Source organism: Nuphar pumila, chromosome 15 (genome assembly GCF_984573655.1).
Source record: "Nuphar pumila chromosome 15, dmNupPumi1.hap1.1, whole genome shotgun sequence".
NCBI classification, from domain to species: Eukaryota; Viridiplantae; Streptophyta; class Magnoliopsida; order Nymphaeales; family Nymphaeaceae; genus Nuphar; species Nuphar pumila.
This window is the reverse complement of record NC_143263.1, coordinates 90043673-90062987: the sequence shown is the minus strand read 5'-3', so window position 1 is coordinate 90062987 and position 19315 is coordinate 90043673. Positions and strand designations below refer to the sequence as shown.

Below are 19315 nucleotides of genomic sequence, written 5' to 3'. Positions count from 1 at the left end.
TATGAGAACATTTATGCAAGATTGTACATGTCAAACATACATCGATTTCATGTATGCGCGTGCACTTGAAACCAAATCATAAATGCACGATAATTAAACATGTCCCATGAATGTAGGCACACGAAACTTTTCATTCATAACATGTGTTAACATCCACACACATGAACATAACCCAGATCTAGAAATTAAAATTTAAGAGTTGCACACATTCATATCATGTATACACCTGTACCAACAAACGTTGTAATAACATATTAACAGAAATCAAATATTTCACATGTTACAAACTATAAAGCATGCTAACACGTGCCATTAAATATTCACAAACTCAAATTTATGTATATAATAACAGATAGAGTTATCAACATAAATTTGTTAACATTGAATTAACTTATGTATGTCATGTACATGCCTAGACACTGACCCGTGCCAAAACCCAAAGTTTCTCAACATAAAACAAATTTCGTCTTTGTCTCAGCCAGATAGACCATGCTGCCACACAGTTCTGATTAAGTACATATATGATCGTTCATACATCAGTTGACGATTTTAAAAGGCATTTTGATTTCCAAACAAGACACATGTTCTCAAAAAGCTACAAATCATGATTTTCAGCGGTAAGTCCAAAATGATAGCCACTACCCTAATAACCATGTGTCCATTCAAGTCTCATTACCACTTGGAAAAACATCACTTAGCAAGGTTCTAACCTTGAACATTTGAAATCAATGATACTCTGCTTCCTACACTCTTATGGCTATTAGGCTCTTTATCAGCCATTGGTCATTTAACAGTTGACTTGATACTAACAGTTCTCCATCTTTGATTTGCTTTAAGAACACAAAGTTTAATGTCAAGCAGAAACAATGGCTCCTTGAAGAATCAGTCATTTCGCATTGATAGAAGCCTTAAACCTTTTTAATGGGTAAAGAACAAAATGATTTTGGACTTTTATAACTCTCAGTTGAACTTAGAATACTTCATGAATGTTGACAGTTTCAAAATTTCAAAGCAGTCATCGAAGGGATACAGAGGCTTTCTAATAAAGCAATTACAGGGATAGAGAAAGGTATTCCCATGGTTAAGTATATAATTAACTAAAATCCCTCATTTTGTTTTGAGGTTGAAAGGTAGTGCAACCAATCACAGGTGAACTGACTCTGTATGTATACATCAGTGTATTTGGCATTGAGTTGTCCTCAAAGGTTAATAGTTACTACAAATTCTCATATGGGGCTGTAAGCAGACGACCTACTCATAACCGAATAACGCAGAAACAGGATTTTCCAACAAAATAATCAATGAGAATCAGGAACTGCTACTTAATTAAATGAGGAATAACAAAATGTTAGGAGGCCATCTTATAACATAATAAGTTCGCTCAATAAAAAATATACGAGAATGAAGCCCAAATCTTCATTCATTATCCGTGTATATTTTGTGGTTTATCTAATGCAAAAGAAATAACAATATAAAGGAAAGCTTTAGAAACACAAGAAACTTGAGAGGAAAGTAAAGAATAGGTAACGTCCATTCAGGTATGATAAAACAGAACCATAAAGTATTGGTTCAAATCTAAACATGTAATAGAACCACCCATTCTTGACAGCCAAGATCCCCAAGACAAACTATTTTGAGGGTTTTCAACAACCGACCTACTAGGGTTTCACGGCAACCGGACATTCCACAACTCACTTTCTTAACAGAGAATAAACATTAACAGGGAAAATCCAAAATCTACACTAGGGTGTCGTAGCTGTCGAGTTTCCAAAATTGGATGATTTGGGATTTTCGAGCAAACCAAAATCGTAGAGTCAAGAAACCCCCTTATTACAAACATACCGAAACCCCCAAATCAATGATTTGGGGTTTTGGGATTAGGGGTTCGTCGGCAATTCCCAGCCCAGTAACCTAAGATTTCTGTCACTGACACCCCCTCCCTGTGGATTAACTGATTTGGGGTTCTGACATCCCATACCCCACACGAGCCACGATAGACCTTCAAGAAAAGCATACAGAAACCCTACCTGTTTCGGCGATTGGAGGAGGAGGTGGTTGCTGCTGCAAGAGGAAGGTCGTCGGCAACTCTAGTCGCAGGCGATGGCGGCAGCAGATGGTCGAAGCTCCCGTCGACGTGCGTGAAACCGAAAGAGAGGGATGTGAGCAACAGAGAGAGTGAAGCCGAGAGGAGGAAGTGGTTGTCGCTGCTGTGAGAAGGATGTCGCCGACGGCCCTGGTTGCTGGCGACGGCGGCAACAGGTGGTCGGAGTCGTCGACCAGGAAGAGCGTGAGAGATGAGGCAGCGGGAGGAAAAGAGAGAGACCCTGTCCCCCATTTAACGAGAGGTGACCCCCCTCCCCCTTCCGAAAAGGGAGGAGGGGATAACCCTCGGGTTGTTACAACCCCCAGCAAGAATTGTGCCCTAGGCACGATTCTTTTAAAAAATCTTGGTTTTACGGTTACGGTCGGGTCCGGCTCCGAGACCCGCGACCCTGGATCCGAGTGATCTGGATCCGTATGTTTAAAAATATGGATCCGGGTCAACCTAAAATGAGGGATCCAAGTGGATCTGGGTCGGCATAGAACTGTAGGATCCACTGGCTGGGTCCATTTGGCTCCAATGTGGGCCCAAACCCAAATTACCCAAAACTTTTATTATATATCCTTTTGGATCCGGGTAACGGATCCCGAACCCAAAACCTTAAAATTCGTAGATATTGCATCTCCAGTGACATTACTATTTCTACCAACATAAGGAGCAAGATTTAGGAGCTTACCAGCATCACCAGTAACATGGGCGGTTGCACCAGAATCAACATACCAAGTACCGTGATCATTCTGTTTGGTGTTCAATTCAACCAAGGCAGATAACAACAACTCCTTGACTTCCCCAGTATTCTTCAATGTATCTAGTTCCTTTCTTGTCTCCAATTGTTTCCCTCGATTTTGCGGGTTATACCAACAATTTGCTTTGATGTGCCCCTTTTTGTTGCAGAGAAAGCAGGTAGGTATCGTCCTTTGCCTTTGCAGATTAGGAGACATACTGGGAGTAGGTAAAATTCCATGGGCTCCTTGTCCATTCTTCTCTTGACCTCCCCTTTCCCAAGATTCACACCTGCCACGTCCTCGACCATAAGTAACACCTGTGGCAAGGACCTCATGTGCTCCAATGGGATTGTGAATACCTTCGGAGAATCCCTTCAAGGTCATCTCATATTGTAAGAGCTTAGCACGAAAGTCTTCAAAAGTAGGTAAGTCTGGCAAACACAACAAAGAAGTAACCATCATGTGATAATCGGGTCCCAGCCCGCTCAAAGTCTGTTGCACCATATCTTTGTCATTGACCACACAACCCACGATGGCCAACTGATCTGTGATAGTCTTCATTTTGTTTAAGTACTCAATGACTGTCATGGAGTCCTTCCTCAGCATTTGAAACTCTTTAAAAATAAAATTCTAGCCTGAGAAACTTGAGAATATATCTGAACAAGACGATGCCATAACTGCATAGCTGAGAAGTCATCTGGGATTGCCACACGCACCTCCAGTGACAGAGTGGAAGTGATGTAGGCAACCAAAGCCTGATCTCTCGCTTCATCCAGGATACATACTCTGGATTTCTAACAAATGTAATTGAAGTTTCACCCTCTCCATTCTTGCCTTCTTGTGATAAGAACTCTGGAGGAACAGAAACAAAGTCATCCAGATGTCCAGAAAGATCCTGACTCCTTATGAATGGGATGATTTGTCTCTTCCAGGTTAAAAAGTTGGAATTGTTCAGTTTTTCAAACACAAGCTGACTGAGAAAGTTGGAAGATAGGCCAAAGTGCGAAGGGAATGAGTCCATAGTCAATGGGTGAAAAACAAGAAGGATTAAGAGACCGGAAAGAGAAATCACTTTTAGAGCAAACAAAGTAAACTCAGAACTCGGCTACTGTTTTTTTTAACCTGCAGACCCGAGACAGAAAACAGAATATACAGTGAGAAAGAAAAGAAGCTGCTCTAAAGGAAATATGGATCAATCAGTAAGAATGCACATTAATATGAAAATAACGTGTTTTATCTAATCGTATTTTCTTTCTAAAAAAGAAAATTCCAAAGTTGAGAGGTAGACAAAATGATATTAATCAATGAAGGAAGTACAGCGAACCTACAGAAGTAGATAGGTCAGATTCAGTTCTGACGTTAATTATGAGAAAAGATAAGGGACGGGTTTGACGTGATTTCAAACTTCGAATCACGCAAACATGAATTCAGATTTGTGGGGTTAGAAACGAAAAGAATATTTTATGGGTGAAATCATAAAAGAATATGTTGTATGAAGAAAGGAATAGAGAAAGAAGAAACAAACAAGATAAGAAGAAATCATTGGATTGGGAAGAAAGGAAGAGACGATGAGAATCAAGAGAAAAATACCTTTAGAGAATAGCAAGGAGGCTGGACACAATCTTCAAGGGATTTGTTGCTCTGATACCATGTTAGAAATGGTATCCCACCTTCAACACAAGAGAAAGAGAAGCACAGAGGGAGAGAGATATCGATGGGACAGAAAACCCACTCAATTTGGATTTGTTGTATTCTCTATTAGATATACACACGTACACTTTTATTAGGGTACAAAAACACCCATTACGCAAAGTATGGAATTTACAACATGCAATTAATAAGCATGTGTTTTAAATACATCTAAACATATTGGGTCTGAGATCCAGACCCAGTCGTGATAATCTTTTCAGTAAGCTCATTTCTTTTGATGTTTTAATTTATTTCTTCTTTTTTTTGCATTTAACATTTTTTAAATCATAAATGTGATGTTAATTTTAGTTTTTTTCCTTTTCTCATCTTAAATCACATATTTTTTGTATTCTTAAATATCAAAATTGTACCCTAAAGGCTGATGGATGGTGGTTGTGGCTCAAATGATCCAGCGTGGAAATATTGCAAATCCTGTGGATGTAAGGACACCTTTGAAAATGACAGTAAAGTGTAACATTTGTGGTTTTGTAATGCATAGTTGATTGTATAGATTTAAATGTCATATCATAGAGCATCGCAACTACATTGTACGGTTATATACTCTGTGTATTCCCTTTGATATTCATATCGAACTTCTTACAAGTCTCATAGAAGATGATAAACAAAAGACACGAGTACATGAATCATTCAATGAAAAAAATGGTCAGCAGTTGTTCCTGATTCAAAAGATGAATCATCAACATCAAAAGCTAAGGAATGCGTATGGGGCAGTAAACGAAGAAAATCATTGAGTTGATATATATATATATATATATATATATATATATATATATATATATATATATATATATATATATATATATTTATATATATATAATCATTAGATCTTTATTTGTAAAGTTGTAAACCTTTTGACTTTGGTATGCAGTGATATTTTATTTTAAGTTTTAATTATAATATTTGTGATAAATTGATAATTAGATTTAGCAATGACAGGACATGATGACCCAACGGTACGATACACCCGTATTGCAGGCTCATGCGATATGGGTTACGATACAGTAATTACAACATTGCACACACACACACACACATAACTGCATCTAGAGAAGAGCACAGAAAACAAAGCTTCAACATGAGTGAAAAACAATGGAACAGAAAGGAAATAAGAAACTAGGCATTTAAGCTGGCTTTCAGATGCAATAACTACTCAACTACCTGACACAGTTTGTTAACCAAAGTGAATACAAGAAACTGAGTATCAAGCAAAACTGTGCATCCTACAGGCAACAACATAAAATCAAGTAGTTAAATCCTTCAGCAGTTTAAAGTAGGACTAGACACACACGGAAATCTATGTCAATTGAAACAAGAACATTATGCATAGGGATGCAAATGGGTCAGAGATGGTTGGGTCATGCTTGACCTGAAACTATCAAATTTTTATAAAGCAGGTTCATTCCCTGATCCAGATAAAAATCATAATGGAATCCAAGATCTGGATCTGAGCTGAGTATTATATTGGATTTGGTAAAAATGGATAACTATATTGACTTTCATATGGAAAATGTAAAACAGGTTGGGTTAGACTAAAATCTGAACTGGATCAAGTTATACATGTATAATCAATTCCAACCCACAGCAAATAATACCGGACAATGTGGGTTATGAATCCCTCATAAATTCAGATATCTGCTACCTGGTTCCTAAAGCATGAATACCAGTTTGGACCACAGACAGAACTCTGACCTATTAGCTTTCCTAATTATGCTAGATTTGAAACTTCTACCTGAAGCAATAATGTACAATCTACAAACAGTGTTTGAACCAGAGTTACCGGAAACTTCTTAGATAGGTGGGAAGCCCGCTTCCCAAAAGCTCGCTTCGGAAGCGCGATACTCCTCGCTTCCGAAACTTGATGAGAATCTCGATTCTCCCACAGTTCTCCTATTCTTTCCACATGCTTCATTTGTTCCTCTTATATGTTTTATCACTCTACTTTTGCTGTTTTTTATGTGTTTCCTCTCACACTTCACACTCACTTTTATGTGCTTTCTCTAAATTGGCAGTCATATTTTTTAGATTTTGTAAAAAATTTAATTCTTATACTGAAAAATCATGAAATTTAAGAAGTCACTTTTATTTTAGTTTTTATTTGCATTCCATTTTGATTCTCATTCAATTCTTATATTGTTTTTTTTTATTTCTCGCTTCCCGCTTCCTATACATTTTAAAATGCATCGCTTCTCGCTTATGGTTCCATATCGTTTCCGGCTTCTGCTTCCTAGTCAGGCAACCTTGGTTTGAACCTTTATAGCACATTAGTCTGAATGGCTCAACTAGATATCATGTTTTTAAGATATACACCATAGATATTCCCTGCATCTTTCATTTACATGGGACAAATAGCTGTTAGAAATAAATAATATGCAACCATGCATAGCTTACCAGTATGATTAAGTAGCATGCAAGATGGGAATCAACCAAAGTCCAAACTCAAGAGACGGTTTAAGTGTTCAGTGTTGATTTAAAATAAAATATCACCATCTTCCAGAAAATATATAATGTTTCCATATTAAAGACACCACAAACTGAATTAAATTTATAAAAGGCGCAAGATTCATCCAACATAAAAAGCTAATCAAAAACTCACATTTACATAATTTCCATAGGTTCCTGGTGGACGAGGACACTCAATACCAGAGTTGGATTCTGACTCTGGGCATGGACTACATTTTCTTAAGAGTGGCAATCCAAACGAGAGGATTGATGTGATTAAAGACACCAAGCATACTTCAATGATCTGCAAGAGCAGAAAAAAAAATCATAAAACTGGAGATAGCTGACAGTGACAGATCAATTCAAATGAAAAATTACATTCAGTAAGTCCTAATGGCTACAAGCCTATTACTATACCTTTATTTTGTTCCCCTTCTTATGAAAAAAACTTTGACGCCAACGAGTTATATAAAGTGTTAGTTGATTAAATAAGGCTCCTGGAAATACCACAGATACACGCATTCAAGTAGTTTAGAAGATGAAAACAGAATTTGATGCATCCAACAATAAACATGTGATTCATTAAAAACTTACCTAAAAGACCCCCAATAACACCAATAACAGCCATGGGCAATAATTCCTGAAAAGAGTAATCCTCTTGACCACTAACATAAGAACATAACTATTAAAACTAAGAAAGTCAAATACAGAACCAACTCAAAGACAAGGAATGATTCTTGTGTTTGCCAATTTGTAGATACTAACCCGGATATATCCCATATAATGAAGCCACCAGAGCCAAAATGGCCGCAATTACCATTTCTGCACCAACCCATGGCAGAACGAACAAAAACTGCCACAACAGCAGATGTAAAGAAGACCCGCCACATGAGTTGACTCCTCCACCTGCCACAAAATACAACTTATTTCAAGACTAGATCAAACATATGCCAACCAGTAAAAGCTAAAACAACCACCACAAATCTTTTATGTTCAAGCCATTGCATCATGCATCCCCATGTATTTTCCATGACTCGTTACTCTCTTAGAATGTCTATGCAACATCATATAAGGCCCCTGAACCTATGACTGAAAAGTAATAGAAGCTTTTCTATTATCTGTCTAATGGGCTGCCTTTACCATTTGTTTGGTTCCATGCTAATATTTCCAATATTTCTCCAAAGAATGGCATCGCTTAATCATCAAAGTTAATCAAGTTTGTCCCTTACCTTTTACAGCAACATCAGCAACATAGAGGTTATATCATATCATTGAAGTCAATAACATAACATGAGACGCTTAATGGATTGTTAGCTCAGCCTTTACTGTTGACCTGATATTTTTTCTCACTAGCATACAAACTTTGTCCCAGTTTTATTCTACTATTTACTTGTATTGTCTAGGCCTTTTTCACTCTAGTAGTATTTTCTGCAATGTGATGTGTGCTCCTTACAAAGATCTACTTTTTATGTTAGTATATTGCCTAGCCCTTTTTGCATCCAATTGCTGGTCCTTATGATGACCTACCTTTCTGTTGTCATATCATGTAGCCTCTTTAGCACCTAATTGCTACAGTGGTTACAATAATGAATCTGCAATAACCCTTACCAAGATGTAACCTCCTCAAGTGCAAAAAGTACACCACCAACAGGAGCTCTAAAAGCAGCAGCAACTCCAGCGGCACAGCCACAAGTTACCTTTCAAACATAAACCCAATTATAGAAAAGCACATTTAATTAAAAAGGCAAAATACTTGTGACATAGTTCAGTAGAAAAGACCCCTTTAAGTAGCATGTCTACCTTATAAGGGGAAAAGAATACATGCTATTCAACTAGATCCAGAATAAATAATCTTAAAGGAATAAGATGTTGGAAAGAATTTATGGTTTGTCAAAGATAAGGTGGTAATAATACTTCTCAATTTTTAGTAAGCCTACTGAGGCAGCAACATAACAAAGAAAAAATAGCAGCAGCATGCTACAATTTACAATGACCCAACAATGTCTGCAGAATTTTAATTTCCCATCAATAGATGATGTCACGAAGCAACCAGACAAGGTCAAGAGAAAACAAAATGGAGCAACAGATGATGCTTCTTTAGTCCTATGTAAAATAGATGCTAAAACAACTAACATCAAAGGCATAAGATGAATCTATAGCATCTGTAATAATGTTGTGAACTGTTCACGCTGAATCACAAGCTCCCAGACCCAGTCAATTACATCACAAGGTAAAAACCGTACTACAGCTATACGGCCCCAAGATCTCTAAGCTCAAGTTGGGTATTGTGACTTGAGTCAATGAGTTGAGTAATATGTGCCTAGTAAAGTCTATAAAATGACGAAAAAATAATTGAAATTGGTGAAAACACATCTAAACAGCTCCAGGCTCTAATGGTAGTTGAGTTGGATGAAGCTACCTAATCTAGGCCAGTGAGTTTACTCAATTTTTTTCCATGTCACATAAGGAGCTTGAACACTTAGAAATGGAATACACATTTTATGCTGCACCTAGCCATCTTGAGCAACATATTTGCAAAATAAATAGTAAACCATACAACTTTTCACATGACACAATTAACAGGTAATACACAAATATGCATGCAAAATCTTCCATAGGCATTCTAATGAACATTTTGCATGTACGATCGCTCATGCTGAAGCCATCAAACAATTTCCTTCACCATAGGGGTCCCTGAAGCAGCACCAGTTGATGTGTGCAAGTCATGATAAGCATAGAATTATGGGTAGTGCATTTAAAGTCAAATAGAGGGTATGGCACCCTGGACTTGATAGATGCATGGCGAGCAAAATTACTCTACTCTTCCATGCAAGCAAATTGATAAACTAAAAATTAACTAAGATACTCAATTTGTATGAGCAGAGATCAAATCAAATATTATTATTTTATCTGGTGTTTTCCAAGTTGAGACAGCTGAAGAAGCTCCCCCTAGCTTTTTCCAAAGATGAGATGACCAAGAAATTGATTTACTTAATGCCACGCGATAATAGTGTTTTTATGAAGGATAGACTTTAAGAACAAGCTACAGAACCTACTTTCATATTCATGCTCGCCTTAATTATAACTAAAAAAGAATGCAATCAGAATTCTGAGCAAATTCTTAATTACAAAAGATGAAGTAAAATATTACTTATTGACATAAAACTAAGAGTGCCATAAAAAATTTTAAGAACAAATGAATCTAATCTAGCATACAGCATGTTTAACATTGGCCATAATTCAACCATCAAAACTGAGTGATTACATCATCTCAAGAATATATAGTGTGTACAATACATACTCATATACCATTAAGAATAGTAAAACCAATCTAACAATTATACAACTCCACAGATAACATAAGAAAGAACAGAAAGGCATGAAAAAAGCATCATCTAGCTTATGTGCATGCAATTGGATAGGCTATTTGCATATCCAGATAATATACACTAATAAATAATGTTTTGAGAGGAACACACTAATAAATAATTGTGCAACTAGAAAATCAAATTCAAAATTTTGAAGAAAAATTAATGTAGGTTCCTAAGAGGAATAAATATGTTCCATGTTTGGTCCAAAAATGAAAGTTGATTCAACAGAATGTGAATTGAGAATTTGACTCATAGCTATGTCACACGGACTTGGCTAAGGAGGTGCCGCACCCGAGTCGACACGCCCAGACACGGGTGCGGACTCGGGTGCGGCTTATCGAACTCGGCCCGAACTCGGTCAACGCCGAGTCGGACTCGGTCAACGAGTCCAGGCCGAGTCCGTCCACATTTTGGACTCGGTCAACTTTGACCGAGTCAAAAAATGTCCATTTCGACTTTTAAATTACATTTTGGATCTGGGTCGGGTCGGGTCCCGACCCAGATCCAATTTTCTTTTGCAGCCGAACCCTAAAAGGGGTTTATCGACAGGGGGAGGGGCTTACCCTCTTGATTTTGCTTCTCCCATTCAGCCCCTGCAGCTTTCTCCTACACCCACGCCGGCGATCCAGACTCCGGCGACGGTACGCACAGGCAGCCACCGTCTCCCCCTCCGTCAACAGGTATGTCGATCAACCCTCCCTCTGCTCGCAGCCTCCCCTGCACCCTCTGCTCGCAGAAGAGGGGCTCGGCCCCTCTCTGTGCCTCCTATTCACAGAGGAGGGGCTTGGCCCCTCCTCGTTTTGCTTATGTCAGGCAAGCCCCTCCCCCCGTACCCTCTGCTCGCAGAAGAGGGGCTCGCCCCCCCTCCCTGCACCCTCTGCTCGCAGAAGAGTGGCTCGACCTCTCCCTGTACGTTTGATTCATAGAGGAGGGGCTCAGCCCCTCCTCATTTCCCTTTTATTGCAGGGGTAAGAAGTAGGAGTGGGGGAAGGAGGGGGCTCGGCTGACAGGCCGAGCCTTGCCACGCCGAACAACAAGGGAAACGAGGAGGGGCCGAGCCCCTCCTCGTTTTCCTTTTGTTCGGCAGGGGTAAGGAGTGGGGGAAGGAGGGGGCTCGGCTGACAGGCTAAGCCTTGCCACGCCGGACAGAAGGGAAACGAGGGGCCAAGCCCCTCTTCTGTGAATCGAAGGCAAAGGGAGGGGCTCAGCCCCTCTTCTGCGAGCAGAGGGTGCAGGGAGGGGGGATGGGTGGGGCCCTCCTTCGATTCACAGAAGAGGGGCTTGGCCCCTCGTTTCCCTTCTGTCCGGCGTGGCAAGGCTCAACCTGTCAGCCGAGCCCCCTCCTTCCCCCACTCCTTACCCCTGCCGAACAAAAGGAAAACGAGGAGGGGCTCGGCCCCTCCTCGTTTCCCCTGCTGCCTTTGGCTTTTTGGCAAGGGCGAAGCCCCTGGCACGGATAAGGTTCAGCAGGGGCTTGCCCTGCCCCTCCTTTTTTGTGTTAGATAGGGGGTAGCTCCTATTACTATTATTTTGAAGTGTTTATTAACTTTATTTTATTTACTTATTTTCTTTTCAGTTTTCACTTTTCAGATATAATGGCGAGTTCTAGCGGTAGTGTCAATACATTTGGTTCAAGTTCTAACCCTGAATTAGAAATTTCTCAACCACTTTGGAGGCTTGTGACAAAAGGGGTAAAAGCTAGTAGTGGTGGTGGTGGGAATGTGCAGTTTCATTGTAATCTATGTAAGACTGTTTTCACAGGTTCTTATACGCGTGTGAAAGCACATCTTTTGCATATTCGTGGTCAAGGAATTAGGGCATGTTCTGGGGTTGACAAAGACATGTTAAAGCCATTAAAAAAAGAACAAGAGGAAGCTGAAAAGAAGAAAATTGCAGAGATGAGAAGCGATTCGATTAATTTGTCTTTTTCTACTGCTAGTGATATACAAGAAGAGCTTTTAAAGAAAAGAAAGATGGAAAGCAATAAAACAATACAAGCATCATTCAAAAACATGGCAAGGGCAAAAATTGATAAAAAGATTGGTCGATTCTTTTACTCAAGCTCAATTCCTTTTAATGTAGCTAGAAGTCCATACTGGAAAGATATGATTACATCTTTGGCTAATTGCAATTTGAGTGGTCATGTGCCTCCTAGTTCAGAAAAACTAAGAACAGTCATTCTTGCAGAGGAAAAAAATAGAATTGAAGACTTGTTAGAGACTCAAAAATTTGCATGGAAACGACATGGAGTGTCGATTGTTTCTGATGGGTGGACTGATATACAAAGGCGACCACTGATAAACTTCATTGCTTACTCACTTAATGGACCAATCTTTTTTAAGACTGTTGATGCATCTGGAGAGTATAAAGATGTTGAATATTTAAAGAGATTATTTGTCGAAGTGATAAAAGAAGTGGGTGAAGAAAGTGTGGTGCAAATCATTACTGACAATGCTCCAGTTTGCAGTCGTGCAGGAATGAATTTTGCAAGTGAAGATACATATTCACATATTTTTTGGACTCCTTGTGCAGCACACAGTTTAAATTTGGCACTTAAGAGTATATGCAATCCATCAAAAGATGATGCACATGCACATGAAATGTGCTTATGGATTGAGGAAATAGAACATGATGTTCGAAATATTAGAATTTTTGTTGTAAACCATCATCATGCCCTTTCTATATTTAATAGGCATTCTGATCTCAAGTTACTGAAAGTTGCTGAAACTCGTTTTGCTTCTCTCATTGTTATGATAAAAAGAATTAAGCAACTCAAGAATGCATTGATGATGACGGTGGCTGATCAAGATTGGGATTTTTATCGTACTGAAGATGATGTCAAGGCTCAAGCTATCAAAAAATGCATCTGTGATGATTTTTGGTGGGATAAAATTACATATTTTATTGAATTTACAGAGCCTATTTGGGAAATGTTGAGAGAAGTTGACAGAGATGTACCCATGCTTCATAGAATTTATGAAATGTGGGACAATATGATTGAAAAAGTTCAAAGTATCATTTTTAAACATGAGAAGAAAGATATTACACTTGATGATTCAGAATTTTACAATCATGTACATTCAGTTTTAGTGAGAAGATGGGATAAAAGCAATACACCTTTGCATTGCATGGCACACTCTCTCAATCCAAAATACTACGCAAAAAAATGGTTGACAGTAGGTGTTGGTCGTGTTTCTCCAAATGAAGATCCTGAGATATCAAGAAATAAAATGATATATTTGGGAAGACTTTTTAATGATCCTCACATGTTTAAGGTTATAAATAGTGAGTTTGGCAAGTTTTCTACTGGGAGATTTGATTCTTTAGCAGCACTTGTGGCAAGGGACGAGGAAGATCCCCTTAATTGGTGGGCAACATATGGATCAGAGACACCAAATCTGCAACATTTTGCAATGAAGTTGTTATCCCAACCTGCTACATCATCTTGTTGTGAAAGAAATTGGAGTACATATGCTCAAATTCACAACATTAAAAGAAACAAACTCACTAGTAAAAGAGCAGAGGATTTGGTTTATGTTCACTCAAATCTACGATTAATTTCTCGCCGCACCAAAGAAGAGTATAGGTATTTTTTTTTTTGTATTCAAAGTTTGTATTTAAATATTTGCATTCAAAGTTTTAAGTTAGATACTAATATAGTCATTTTTTGATGCAGTTGTGGACCATCAAAGAATTGGGATGTAAATCCAGAAGATTTTGACTTGGAGGGAGAACATAATTTACATACTCTCAACATGGACTACCTCGATCCTGTTCTTCCCTCTAATTCAGACGATGAGGCAGATTTATGATAAGTTTTGTTGTTTATCACACTCACAAGCTTCTTTATGTGTTATATTTTGGTAAGTTTGTGTTGTTAAGAATTGTTTTTTTATTTTTGCTTTAAAATTTACAATCTTTATGTGTTAATTTATTGTTATATATATAATTATATATATTTAAAATATATATATTTATAATATATATTTCTTAATATATATATATATAGCCGAGTCCCCGTGTCCAAATTTTTTGGTATTGCGCCGCACCCGTGTCCACCCGCACCCATGTGACATAGACTCATAGCCTAAACAATTAATGAAGAAAGATCATCTTATCTAGTATCTACAAATTCCCTATCCTTTTTTTGCTTTGGAATATGGATTCCATATTTCAGATATACACAAACTATAATTCAAATTCCATGGAAACAATTTTTAAAATCAGAAACTAAACCTTAGTGCTCAAAATCTTCTCAGAGTTCTACAAAATTCCAACAGCGACATCATAATATACATCTTTTCTTCAAATGAAAAGTTTATAACAGTACTGTATAGTGTTTGTTCTCGTGTAAATTCATAATCAGCAAGAGACCATAATACTCACAAGATCACGGCGATCACGGTCACTCTGAAACACATGCAGCCATCTTGAGCGTATATGGTACTTTGTTGACCCACCCTGAATACAAACACAGGAGAAGCATATCATTAAGACGATAAGATAAGAAATTTGACTAAGATAACCAAAGAGGACATGATGAATACTATAGAACAGAACCAGAGAGAATATCAACACCAAGAACAGATTAATAACCACCAGCAGACAAGCAACAAAAATCAGCAATTTACACACCAAAAGGAAAATAAAGAAAAGAATGTGCACCAGTTTCTGTAGCTTATTTGGGTTGCATGCCTTTGACTATGCAAAAGTAGACAAAAGTCACTAATATCCATAATTAATCATCATAGGGACAAAGGTCATACGTTCAGAGGATCATAACTTAGGAGGAGCACCATTACATCAACTCCACATTTTTCCAAGTAAACATGCTTTGAATCATCAAAAAGGTGTCTTCCACAAAGACAAAACTAATAAATATGAACATCAAGAGGCCTGAAAATAAATAAGTTAATGATGAAACATCAGAAAGGTTGTTTTTTATTAAGTTAATGATGAACAACACAAAGGATTGCAAAAGCAACCTATGACTGTCTGCAGCCCAAAGGTGATGTTAATGGGTACATTACTTTCTATATCTAATCAAGCAATAAGGATAATGATCTTTTCAGCTATTCAGATATAATGCATGAGTAAATGAATCAACTAGTCCAGTAGGATATGAAAAGATCCACTCTGGCTTTAGGCAAAAATTTATCCAGAATTACTCTTTTCTTCATTGTGCAAAAGAAATTCTAGGAAGAACGAGGAATAGGATTTAAGAAGAAAACTTGAGACTACCAGCCAAATAATGAGTAGGTCAACAAAGTCTAGTTGATGGATCTGTCATGAAATACAAGAAATGACTATAGGATGCCACTTATGAGCTTTACAAACACAAAAGTATACACCACCAAAGACCACTTATGGGTCAAGATACAAACACAAACACAAAACCCACTAGTCGGCAAGAGAGAGAACATAAAAAATAGATTCTTATTTACTAAGTGCTTGAGACAAGCATGCTTACAAGAGGGGATTAATCCCCTATATATACACAAAAAGGGACCCACAGGGCCATTGGGAGTGATCCCAATGGCTAGATATATAGCCGTTGATAAAGACAACAATGCCCTTCTATATAGCCTTTGTGTAACGACCCCAACTTATCCTCGTGAAAAGTGGAAAAAATTATTTAAAAACAATTGCAAAAACCAAACCAAAGGATCCAGGGTCTCACAGATTTAATAAATACCAAGCCACAAGAGGTAGTGCATTGAATCAACGAAAGAATAATCAATTTTATTAACCAATATAAAGGATGTCAAATAAGTAGTTTGTAACAGAGAGCCATTCTGTCAAGAACATCATAAAACTCACAGGCTCCATGTAGCAATCACTACCATCACTGAGCTCCCAGTCCTGAAAAATATTTTGAAATATAGGGTAAGAACCAGAGTTCTTTGTACAAATTCCTCTAAAAATCCAAACAGAAGGGAAAGAGTATAAACCAAATTCATGCATAAATTCAAAGGAATATAACAACAATCATTTCATGATCAAATTTCATGCCTTCATCTTCTGTGGGTGATCAAATTCCATTACATATCCTAAAACCTAATGCCCCACTCTTCTCTTTCTCACCAAAAATATTTGGATGTGTTTGTTTTGTACACAAACTTGGCCCTGACCGTGATAAATTAGCTGTTCAAGCTACAAAATGCATATTTATAGGTTATCCAAAAAATCAAAAGGGATATCGATGTTATAATCCTATTTCTCGCCGAGAGTATGTCAGTGCGGATGTATCTTTCTTGGAATCCACTCCATATTACTCTAGTACCAGTTCCCCGCTGCAGGTTGATCCAGCTGAGTCTTTTCCATTACCTATACCTCATTTTCCTTTAGAATTTGTGTCCTCATTACCGAACCAAACTTCATCCTCTTCACGATTTAATAATCCTACATTGGTATATGTGCGTAGAGCTCCACCTCCGCAAGTGCCTTCATCCTCTTCTTCTTCTCAGGTAAGTACTACTGACAATAGTGATCTTCATGATGATGATAACAGGCCTATCGCTCTACGAAAGGGGACACGACAATGTACCTTATATCCCATATCTCATTTTGTCTCCGATGTCAGAATTAGAAATCAGATGAAAACTTTTATTTCAGCCTTATTTGTAATACCTGTAGAAAAAATGGGTAGTTTTAGTCATTATGGGCATAGGATCCATTACCGGGATCCATATAATAGTTGTGGGCGAGTTGGGTTTGGACCCACGTTGGAGCCAAATGGACCCAGCCAGTGGATCCGACAGTTCTATGCCGACCCGGATCCACTTGGATCCCTTAATATGGGCGGACCCGGATCCATATTTTTAAACATACGGATCCAGATCGCTCGGATCCAGCATCGCGGGACCCAGACCCGGACCTGATACCTTTTTATTTTAAAGAGGGCTCGATTACAAGAATCGTGCCTAGGGCACGATTCTTGCAGAGCGTCAAGAAGGCAAGGGGAGGGGGTTACAGAGGAGAGAGAATGTGGGGTTCGGTTCGACAAAAGGAGAAGGAGGGTAAGGTCTCGCCCTCTCACTTCTCATCTCTCTCTCATCGTCGCCTGTAAATGGTGTGCGATGCTCAAAACACCCCAACAAGGAAGCCTCCCAGCGTGCGACAGAGCCTCCACGCCGGTTCTCTCTGGTACACTCTTCGACCTCTCCTCCTCGACGTGCGATGGTGCTGACAACGTCGGACATCCATCGACACCGGCTCCCTCACAGTGGAGCAATCGATGCCGGCGACCTCCCAACCGCGGCAACCACCTCCTCCGGTCGCCGGAAAAGGTAGGATTTCTGCACTTTTCTTGTTTGGTATTGATTGTATCTTGTGTGTGTTGTGGGGCGGTCAAGAAAAGGGGAAGAAATTTCTGTTAAACCCAAGATGTGCGATTTGGGGGTTTCTTGTTTTTATGCAAGAAGAGGAACCGAAGGCCATCAGGAACTTGGGGTTACAGGGGAGCCCTAACTCAGACGACAATAAGGGTTTAACTTGTAAATGCAAATTCTTGCTCTACACAGATTTTGGTTTGGCATGTATTAATTTAGGAAATCAGTATAGAAGCACCTGATTAGCCTAATTTGGTGTTTGATATGTCGATTTTAGGGGTAAGCACGATTCTCTTAAAGAAAATTTGATTCACGTGTACATGAATGTTGATAGATTTAAACTCATGAATGTTAAGTTATTTTATGTATAGTATTTCTTTTACAGTAGTCTTGATCATGGGTTTTATACTAAGTTGCAACAGTTGGGTTAAATTTTTGTTTATGTATGATAAAGTTTCATATCAACAACTTGGTTCATCATAACTTCAGGACCGTGAAGTGTCATTTTATAGCATGGGTCTGATGAAGTTTATGATTTTCTTAGTTGTATTAAGGTGTTGAGGGTTGGACTAAACCAGTTATGAGTCGTATCAAAATAAATCTTAATTTGCATTTGCAGCTCGTGAGAGCAATGGTGATAGTTGGGGAACCAGAGTGACACTCTTAAGCCTATGTTCCTGAAATATCTTAAGTATACATTCTGCATGCTTTAAATCTAAAACATTTACATAATGCACTTTAGATGTTCATTTTAAAGTTATGAGGAACCCCCCTGTCAACAGATGTATGGGTACTGTTCTGAATCATAGACCTTACTAGCTGAATAAAAACTATGGTGTAGGCTCAAATCAGGTATGACATTGCTGATCTTACATTCTGAGATTTTAGATTTTCAGACTGGTAGCCGGTTCGGAAAGTGTCATGCCCAAGCGTTGGGTGGGTGCTTCCACAATTTAAGAGTCATATATTTTGAATTTGTTATCGTGACATGCTTTATCTATAATTTCTGGTCTTACATAATAATTTCATTTGTGTCTTGAGATGGTATCTTGTTGTTCATCATGATGATAAGAATCAGCATCTTGAGATGAACTTGAACCACAAATCAGGTTGTTGGGAAGTGCATTGTGTGCCCTCTAAATTAAACAACCTGTTTAAGTTAATAAGATGCTAGATTGAAAAGTACGTTAAATCGATATCGAGTTAAATGTATCGCAGGTTTCATTCTGTTTTAAATTCAGAATTTGGGTATAAATCATTCTGTGAAATCTTCGTAGTTGTATATCATGGATTAAAGCATGAATACTTTAAGAATAATTTCCTGGTAATCACATGAATGGTCAAGGTTTGAAACCTTAGGGTGTTCGGTAGACACTGGATTTGGGTTTCCCATGAGTAGTTGGTTTTGGAAAAACATTCTTGAGGGAAAAATGATCTAACATTATTAGGGATTTTCATTATTGATTCTGGATGCTTTATAGAGGACATTAATATACATGTGATCCATATGCCTGTGGAAAAGAAATCTGGTCAATGTGCTTTTGGAAGTATTTGTGGCTTTTGGGATGATCAGTTTGAAGGCACTTAGCTGAAGCTTATTATAAGTTGTTAATAACTACTAACTTACAAGTAAGAGGA

At 38.3% G+C, this 19315-nt stretch overlaps 1 protein-coding gene across 4 annotated transcripts in view; it reads right to left on the bottom strand.

The window, feature by feature from the left end:
* The window catches only part of LOC149815960 (chloride channel protein CLC-d-like), an 80682-nt gene that overhangs the window by 29802 nt on the left and 31565 nt on the right, over positions 1 to 19315 (bottom strand). For all 4 annotated transcript variants that reach the window (XM_089988882.1, XM_089988879.1, XM_089988880.1 and 1 more), the window contains exons 6-11: positions 14733 to 14807; positions 8584 to 8672; positions 7741 to 7881; positions 7570 to 7640; positions 7393 to 7472; positions 7130 to 7279 (exon numbers count right to left, since the gene is read on the bottom strand). In XM_089988882.1, coding sequence (XP_089845008.1) covers positions 7130 to 7279; positions 7393 to 7472; positions 7570 to 7640; positions 7741 to 7881; positions 8584 to 8672; positions 14733 to 14807 — 606 coding nt within the window. The remainder of the gene's footprint in view (positions 1 to 7129; positions 7280 to 7392; positions 7473 to 7569; positions 7641 to 7740; positions 7882 to 8583; positions 8673 to 14732; positions 14808 to 19315) is intronic.